The sequence below is a fragment of the Elephas maximus genome, chromosome 7 (genome assembly GCF_024166365.1).
Source record: "Elephas maximus indicus isolate mEleMax1 chromosome 7, mEleMax1 primary haplotype, whole genome shotgun sequence".
Classification (NCBI taxonomy): Eukaryota; Metazoa; Chordata; class Mammalia; order Proboscidea; family Elephantidae; genus Elephas; species Elephas maximus.
This window is the reverse complement of record NC_064825.1, coordinates 114,418,124-114,427,823: the sequence shown is the minus strand read 5'-3', so window position 1 is coordinate 114,427,823 and position 9,700 is coordinate 114,418,124. Positions and strand designations below refer to the sequence as shown.

Sequence of the window (9,700 nt, the reverse complement as noted above, 5' to 3'; positions counted from 1 at the left end):
AATAAATATCCATGTACCTAACACCTAAAGGCTTAACATATTCACTTTTGTTTCTTCTATCTATCAATGTATCCATCAATCTATCTAATATGTGTATGTGTATATGCATGTGTCAAATTGTTGGGAGTTGGGTATGTACATGTTCAAATATCCTAAAATGGAATATTTGGATTTATACTATTCATACTGATTTTGTATACTAAAAATCTACCAGATGATATTACATAAAAGCTATTGATGATGCCGATGTCTCTACCCGGAACAGGTTTCCTGATAGACCTAGATGGGCAAACACAATCTATCAGTGCTGAATGAGTTCATTCTGATGGGAATCACAGACCGTCCTGAGCTGCAGGCGCCATTGTTCGGGCTGTTCCTCATCATCTACATGATCTCAATGGTGGGCAACTTGGGCATCATCATCCTCACCAAGATAGACTCCAAGCTACAAACTCCGATGTACTTTTTTCTCAGACACCTGGCTATCACTGATCTTGGCTATTCAACAGCCGTGGGACCCAAAATGTTGGCAAATTTTGTTGTGGATGAAAATACAATCTTCTACTATTTTTGTGCTACACAGCTAGCTTTCTTTATTATGTTCATAGCTAGTGAATTTTTTATTCTGTCAGCAATGTCCTACGACCGCTATGTGGCCATATGTAACCCTCTGTGCTACACAGTCATCATGTCACGAAGGATGTGTTGGGTACTGGTGACAATCTCCTATCTCTATAGCACATTTGTTTCTCTCCTGGTCACCATAAAGATTTTTAATTTAACCTTCTGTGGCCACAATGTCATCAGGCATTTCTACTGTGACATTCTCCCCTTGTTATCTTTGCTCTGCTCAGACACACATGAAATTAAATTGGTCATTCTCATCTTATCTGTTTTGGATCTGACTTCATCCCTTCTAATAGTTCTTGTTTCTTACACACTCATAATTGTATCCATTATCAAACTGAGCTCAGCTGAGGGCAGGCACAAGGCCTTCTCCACCTGTGGATCCCACCTGAGTGTGGTGGTAGTGTTCTATGGGACACTAATCTTTATGTATCTGCAGCCCAAGTCCAGTCATTCCTTTGACACTGATAAAGTGGCCTCCATATTTTACACCCTGGTAATCCCCATGTTGAATCCCTTGATCTACAGTTTGAGGAATAGAGATGTAAAATATGCCTTACATAGGGCTTTAGGACAATTATGCAATATATTTTCTCAACGTTCATTGTAACATGGATGCATATAAATTACATTTTGGGCTTCACACTTTTTTCTTTCTGCCTCCAGAGGGGATAGCAAGCCCACAAGCACAGATAACATGTATTTCTATATTGCCTTCCACCAGTCACTCTACTAAGGCTGTAAGTAGATTAATAAATGAAACAGTACAAAGCCTTGCCTTCCTTGAGCAGGACTGATGCATTATAAGCATAATATTTAAGAAAGTTGATAGTATATTAGAATGTGCTGGGGGTGCTAGATTAAAAAAAAAAAAAGGAAATTGAATATTTTTAGGGGGATACTGAAACTCTAGCAGATACACAATGATTTCCAAGTACCTGGTGTTTTCCTTATTTAGTAGGAAAAAAATGTAGAAAGTGTCTGTGTGTGTGTGTGTGTGTGTGTGCGCACGCGTTCAAACTCACACACACTTTCTGTTTTATTGCTCACACTCTGCCCTGGGTGGGTAATTCTGATTAAAAGAGGGCTTAGTGTGGTGGGTTGATTTGAAGTACTCAGTCATCTGAATTTGATCAAATGTCCACTTTCTAAATGTTGAAATCCCTCTCTTGCATCGTCAGTGCCATTACTTTATATTTGAGCCCTTAGAGTCTGTATATTTTGTTATTATTTTTATTATTACTATATTGTAATATTAATATAAACAGTAACAAAATGAACATATCCAACAGGCTCAGCTCGATATCTGATTTTGTCTAAGTTAGCCCATTTTGCCTGTATCAATGCATATACCTGTTAAGATAAATCTATTGACGTCAGCCACAGAAGTTCCCAGGTGTTTTCATTTTTTCTGTCCCGGATTGAAAGTACTTCCTAATTCCATGCTTTTGTCTCATAGCTTGGTATCCTTATCTCTCTAGAAAACAATAATTACTCTGGTTTAGAAGTCATTTTCTAATTACTTATGTACCCTTGCATAAGAGGTCTATTGTATGATGAGTTATATTTTTGTCTTGTTTTTGTTGGGCTGAATTTTCTTAAACTTGATGAATATGTGTGTTCACTTTATTTTGATCAGCATCTACTGTTTGAATTCCTCATTTCAATTACTCTGCTTGGAAGAAGCATAAGGAGGTAACCCATGGTTGGGCCATGCTGTGTTTCTAGTGAGTGAGGTGTAATATATAGCATTTTATATATTTGCCATGATTTCTGGACATAGTTCCTCCATATTCCCTCCTAACTTCCCATGTATATTTTCTTATTCTTATTCTTTTAATATTCCAAAAACTTGTAATGAGAAAAAAATAAATTTTAGATATGCTAAGGTGGCCTTTTAAAAAAAAAATCTAAACTGGGTTTTAGATTAGGACCCTATGAGGTGGGTTATGATATATTTCCATGTACGTAGAGACTAGAAAACACCTGAGAAAAATATCATTTAGAAAGAGGGTATCAAAATGGAAATTTCAAACACGCCCCATTCCCAATCATTTCACATGGCTAGATTGGGAAATTCTGTTAAGCATTTAGGGAAAAAGAATGAGCCAAATGTACACAAACTCCTCTGCCACACTGAAGAGAGGGGTATTTTGCATTTCCTGTATGAGGATAGCTTCACCCTGATATCAAAGGCAGACAAAGTCATTAAAAGAAAACAACAAAGCACATAGGTGAAAAATCTAAAGAAAAAATTAAGAAATTGACTTTGGCGATGTGTAAAGGTAATAGTACACCAAATTAAGTGTGCCCCAGAAATGCATGGTTAGTTTTACATTAAAAAATCGATTAATGACATTCACCATAATTCAACTAAAAATGGCAAACAATGTGGTATAAATAGATGTAGAGAAGCACTTTAAAAGTACCAATAATTGTGATAAAACTTCGACAAAATTAGTATTAAAATGGAACTTTCTCAAACTTAAAGAGGGTGCCCATGAACAACCTATAGTTATCATCACATATGGTGTGAATGTTTAAATACATTCTCAGTAAGACCAGACACAAAACAAGTTAACCTACTTGCACCAAATCTATTCCACATTTTAGTGGCTGTTCTAGGCAACACAAGAAGGCTATAAAAAATTAAATCAACAGATAAATAGAAAGCATCCAGACTGGAAAAGATGGAGGAAACCTTAATTTATTGATAGAGGACATGTTTTTTTACGTAAAAAATCTAATACAGCCTACAATACAGTCATAGAACTAAAAAAAACTTAGCATTTATTGGTGAATTGACTCTCAGCTTGTAAGTATGTTTAAAAAAAAAAGCCTTTTGGATTTTAAGTAGGCCTTCATTGATTCTATAGATACATTTGGAGATTTCATAGATATAACACCAAAAGCAAAATCCATAAAAGGTTTGACCACTTGAAATATTAAAACTTCTGCTTTTCACAAAATGCTTGTATAAAAACAAGTTATATTCTGGAATATAATATTTTCATAAAATATATCTCATAAATGGCCTGTGTCCATAATATGTACCCCCCTCCCCCTGGTGCATTGGTGTCAATTAGATTCTGACTCATAGTGACCCTATAGGAAAAAGTAGAACTGCCCCACAGGGTTTCTAAGGAGCGGCTGGCGGGTTTGAACTGCCAAACGTTTGTTTGGCTAGCCGCACAGCTCTTTATCACTTTTCCAGCAGGTCTCCAAAATATATACAGTGATAGGCCCCAAAGCACAATAATAAAAAAAAAAAAGCCAACAAAAATGATCGCAAAAACAAACACTCACTTATTCATAGGGCTATTCTCCTGGCAAATAAGAGCATTAAGAATGTTCATTTTCATAAAAAGAATTTCAATTTAAAACATTAATGACATAATTCTATACATCTATTAGAATATTAGGTGTTCGGTAAGTATGTGGGGGAAATGGAATGTTCATAAACTGTTAGTGGAAAATTAAAATGATGAAAATACTTAAAAAAATAATTTAAGCATCAGGGTCTTAAAAAGCTGAACATAGTTTTACCCTAAAATTTAACCAATTTACTCATATCTACCCAAGTGAAATGTCAGCATCTATCCTTATAAATACATGTAACAAATGTCCATAACAACGTTATTTGTAATACTTAAAAACCAGAATCAACCCAAATGTTCATCTACTTGGGAATGGATGAATAAATTGTGGTATTTTCCAACAAGTTAATACCACTCAGTAATAAAAACTACTGAATTACTAGTACATACAAATATACGGATGACAAATACAAATTGATACATTAGACTTCGTCAAAATTAAAACAACTCACACTTGGACATTTATCCCACAGATGTGAAAAATTATGTTCCTATAAAAACCCTTACACGAATGTTCAAAGAAACATTATTTATAATAGCTAAAAACTAGTAACAGCCCATAATGTCCTCCTATGGGTGACTAGATACTTAAAAAAAAAAAAAAGATACTTAAACTGTACTAAATCCATACATGAAATAATACTCGGCAGTAAAAAAGAACAAAGTATTGATGAACACAGCAGTGTGGATGGACCTCAATAGAATCATGGGAAGTGAAAGCCGTCATTCGCCAAAGGTGGTTGTTGTTACCTGCCATTGAGTGACCTCAACTCATGGCAACCTTATGAAAAACAGAAGAAAACACTGCTTGGCCCTGTCCTATCCTCACAATCATCAGCAAGTTCAATTGCATTGGTGCAGCCACTGCGTCAATTCATCTCACAGAGAGATTTTTTCATTCTTGTTGGCCCACTACTTCACCAAATATCATGTCCTCATGCAGAAACTCGTCTTTCCTGATAACATGCATGAAGCAAGAAAGCCAGATGATGTCCTGTTGGAGGCAACAAAATATGTACCCTTCAAGAATTTTTGTTTTGTTAAGTGTCATCCAGTCCATTGAAAATCATAGTGACCTATAGGACAGAGTAGAACTGTCCCATAGGATTGCCTTGGCTGTAATCTTTAGGGGTGCAGGTGTCCAGGTGTTTTCCCCCCGGAAAGGCTAGTGGTTCAAACAGCCAGCTTTTCAGTTAGCAGTGAGATATACATATATATACCCAGTGCCATATATATATATACATATAACCTAACAAAGTCCAGTGCTGTCGAGTCGATCCTGACTCATAATGACCCTATAGGGCAGAGTAGAACGGCACCACAGCGTTTCCAAGGAGCACCTGGTGGATTTGAACTGCCGATCTTTTGGTTAACAGTCAGACTCTTAACCACTATGCCACATACATACCGTTATATAGGAGAAATAAGCAAAAAAAAAAAAAAGTGACAAATGGATACATTAGAAATATTTGCAATAACAAAATGGAGCGGAAATATTTATAGCACAGTAAATATATATTCATAGTGAACATTACACACAGAAGAGCACACTTTCCGAGGGTGTGTTGATATGGCAGAGCATTATATGAACCACAGCAGAACATGTATCAAGGTGAGAAAAAAGTTTTGGAATGAGGTTTGGACAGAATGAAAAAAACATAAAATATTGAAATATGATGGAAAATAAAACAAACAAGCAAATACAGGAACACATGATGCCAATTGACTTTGAAATGAGAAGCAAGGGAAACATTTCTGTTCCTGAGGTCAAAAAGAAAAAAAAAAAATACCTTGAAAATAGCAATAGCAGCAACAATAACAAAAATAACAGTAACCTAGGAAGTAATACTTCACACATGCACAATGCATTACTTTTATCTCATTTAAGTCTTTTAAATAACGCAATAAGAAAATGTTTAAGCATTTCATCACTTGTCATCCATTTGAAAAGACCACTGTAGAAATGGGAATATTGACAGTTCTGTTTTACAGATACAATATTTTAATCCGGATCCCCGTGTGGTAAAAATGGAAAGTTAACAAAGAGTAAAACGCAAGACTACATGAAATAGATGAACATAGACCTGCATACGGACTACATGAATAAATATTTGTTCACCGGTGAATACAAAATATCCTGGGCAATTAACCAACCACCCTCAGGTATTTTGTTAAGCTTTCAAATGCTTCAGGAACAATCCTTGGCATTTCCTCAGGGAGAGTCTCCAAGGGTGAAAAAAAAAAAAATCCATAAATTCTTCGCACTCTGCCCTGTTAAGAAACACTTGGGAGAGTCAAGACAGAGGCTTCATTGCAGGTAAAAAGATAGACCATTTCCATATTTTGCCGATACCCAGAATGTTTCAGTGACACTTGCAGGGTCCCACCTTTATTCAATGGCAAAGTCATTGCAAAATAATAAGATTTCTGAGTCCGTTCTGTGAGCATTCTACTTTTCAATAATGCCTGAGACTAGGATCTCTCTCCCTTTTTTTTCACATTATTATTATTTTTTCAAATATTCACACTTTGTTTCACAGGCTAAATGCTCCTAAGCATCTTTGAACACCATCTTTATGTCTAAATAATATGAAAGTAAAGGAAGTATATGCGGTATTAAAAATTCTGTAGCAGAATTATGAAGCTATAGTATTCACTCTCCCAAGCTGGTGTCCTTTCAAATCAGTAGTTACAAGCTGGCTCTAGGCCCTTCTTATGTCCCTCTTAAGTGTAATTGAGTATAGGACCATGTTTTCAAGTAAGGCATATTAAATGTTTCCACACATTTGGTGAATTTGCACTTTGAAACTTTTATAATGAAATTAATATTTGTATAATAATTTTGTAAATGTTATTATGTAATTGTCATTATATAAATGAAAAAAGAATGTTTAGTAATCATCCATATGCTTACCAATTAAAAATTTTAACTTTTTTATTTTTGCTTCATATATCTATAAGGATGGAAAAAAAAAAAAAAGTTGCCATCAAGTTGATTCCGATTCATAGAGACGCTAGAGGACAGAATAGAACTGCTCCATATGTTTTAAAAGGAGAGGCTCATAGATGCAAAAACCCCATTTTTTGATTATCGGCCAAGCACTTAACCACTGCTCCACCAGGAATCCCATCTATGTACACGTAGATGTATATGTATTGTGTATATGTATATATGCATGTGTATGTATGATTATGTCTACATCTACATATTCACGTACACTTACACCTGTGTCTTTATCTGTGTCTGTCTCTATCTCAGTTTACCACAGGGTTTCTCAACTTCTGACACATCGACATTCTGGACAAGAAATTTTGTCATTGTGTGGGAGTTACCCTGTATATAGTAGAATGTTTACTAACATCCCAGGCTTCCATTAGATACGAGTAGAACCCTTCTTCTAGTTGTGACATCCAAAATGTCCCAGGCATTGACAAATGTTCTTTGGGGAGCAAATTTTACCCAACTGATAACAAGCTAGCTTCCTCTTTCTTTCCCTCTTTACCTCTCTCTCTCTATCTTCATGTGCCTATACTTTATTAGTGGGAGGTAAGTTTAATGTCAAGTAAGTATACTGGAAAATTTGGATTTATCTTATTCATTTAGCATATTGCATTTGTGTACTAAAAATCTACCAGATGATACTACATAAAAACTACTGACTATGCTGTTGTCTCTGTCCGGAATAGGTTTTCTGATAGACCAAGATGGACAAACATAATCTAACAGTGCTGAATGAATTCATTCTGACGGGAATCACAGACCGCCCAGAGCTGCAGGCGCCATTGTTCTGGCTGTTCCTCATCATCTACATGATCTCAGTGGTGGGCAATTTGGGCATCATCATCCTCACCAAGATAGACTCTACTCTGCAAACACCCATGTACTTTTTTCTCAGACACCTGGCTATCACTGATCTTGGCTATTCAACAACTGTGGGACCTAAAATGCTAGTCAATTTTTTTGTGGATGAAAATACAATCTCCTATTATTTTTGTGCTACACAGCTAGCTTTCTTTGCCTTGTTCATAAATGGTGAACTATTTATCCTGTCAGCAATGTCCTACGACCGCTATGTGGCCATCTGTAACCCTCTTCTCTACACAGTCATCATGTCACAAAGGTTGTGTCAGGTGCTGGTGGCAATCCTCTATATTTATTGCATGTTTGTTTCTCTTCTTGTCACCGTAAAGATTTTCAACTTATCCTTCTGTGGACACAATGTGATCAGTCATTTCTACTGTGACGTTAACCCCTTATTATATTTGCTGTGCTCAAGCACACATGAAATTCAATTGGTCATTCTCATCTTAGCATCTATTAATTTGATTACATCCCTTTTAATAATTCTTGTTTCTTACATGCTCATTTTTGTAGCCATTCTCAAGATGAACTCAGCTGTGGGCAGGCACAAGGCCTTCTCCACTTGTGGATCCCACCTGACAATCTTGATAGTGTTCTATGGGACTTTAATCTTTATATACATGCAGCCCAAGTCCAGTCATTCCTTTCCGGCTGATAAAGTGGCTTCCATATTTTACACCCTGGTGATTCCCATGTTGAATCCCTTGATTTATAGCTTGAGGAACAAAGATGTAAAATCTGCCCTACACAGGGCATGGAAAAAAATATGCAACATCTTTTCTATAGTTTGATGCGTCCTATGGTTCCTACGAAATACATGATGGGTTTCAAAACTTGTCTGTGTGCATCCATAGAGTATAAGCCAAAAAACCAAACCTGGTGCTGTCTAGTCGATTCTGACTCATAACGACCCTATAGGACAGAGTAGAACCACCCCATAGAGTTTCCAAGGAGTGCCTGGTGGCTTCGAACTGCCAACCCTTTGGTTAGCAGCCATAGCACTTAACCACTACACCACCAGAGTTTCCCCAGCTAGCACAAATATATTCCACATATATTTGTAAATATCCTGTGTGTCAGTCACTCTTCTAAATGCACTGATGCACAAAAGTGTAAAAACTTTTCCCTTCCTTGAAGTGAAGAGATGGATCACAAATACAATAGTTAAGTAAATTTTATGGTAGATAAGAATGTGTTGGGGCCCTGGTGGCACAGTGATTAAAGTGCTTGACTGCTTACTGAAAGGTCAGCCTCGAGCAGCTTGCTTGGCACCCCCTTAGCTTTACATTAGAATTCTGCTTTCTTTGCTTGATATTCCCTATAACTTTACATTCCCCTCTTTTTTAGATGCTGACCAAACTAGAGGAAATTGGCAGAAACTGGCTTAGATGCCATGTGGACATTAAGGATAACCTTTTAAACCTCATACATAGTAAATTCTCCATCTCTGGGTAGAGTTTAACCACCATATTCTGAACACACTATGCATGAAGTTACATTTACACCACATTGCACCTAAGTACTATGATTAATAGTGTTGCTGTTGTAACTTGTATGGGCTTCCTACTTGTAAACCCCATAAAGGTATCTTTTTGCCTCTTTCTCACTGAGCAGTCTTGGCAACATCAACCCCAACTGCTTCTTCCCTTGCACAATGAAATAAACTTGCCTTTCTACGCTCCTGCTTCAGTCTCTGGCTTATTGGATGAGACAAGTCATGCCAAGTGGTCCACAGCAACGCTGAGCACATCCAGGTAATGATATCTCGTACTTCTTGACTGGTGTATCATTGTCATTCTTCAAGATTTAATTAACTTTCACAACAGCTTTGTGA

At 36.6% G+C, this 9,700-nt stretch overlaps 2 protein-coding genes across 2 annotated transcripts; both read left to right on the top strand.

The window, feature by feature from the left end:
- Nucleotides 1-283: 283 nt before the first annotated feature.
- LOC126080443 (olfactory receptor 8K3-like) lies at nucleotides 284-1,237 on the top strand. Its single transcript, XM_049891662.1, has one exon. It carries the CDS (start codon nucleotides 284-286, stop codon nucleotides 1,235-1,237), a length of 954 nt encoding a protein of 317 aa, XP_049747619.1.
- Nucleotides 1,238-7,709: 6,472 nt separating this feature from the next.
- Nucleotides 7,710-8,657, top strand: LOC126080442 (olfactory receptor 8K3-like). The gene has a single exon (XM_049891660.1). The coding sequence runs from the start codon at nucleotides 7,710-7,712 to the stop codon at nucleotides 8,655-8,657; it is 948 nt and encodes a 315-aa protein (XP_049747617.1).
- The last annotated feature ends 1,043 nt before the right edge of the window (nucleotides 8,658-9,700 follow it).

What these genes read in the sequence shown, in the direction of transcription:
- LOC126080442 (XM_049891660.1), top strand. Translation starts at nt 7,710, where the DNA reads ATGGACAAACATAATCTAACAGTGCTGAATGAATTCATTCTGACGGGA.
- LOC126080443 (XM_049891662.1), top strand. Translation starts at nt 284, where the DNA reads ATGGGCAAACACAATCTATCAGTGCTGAATGAGTTCATTCTGATGGGA.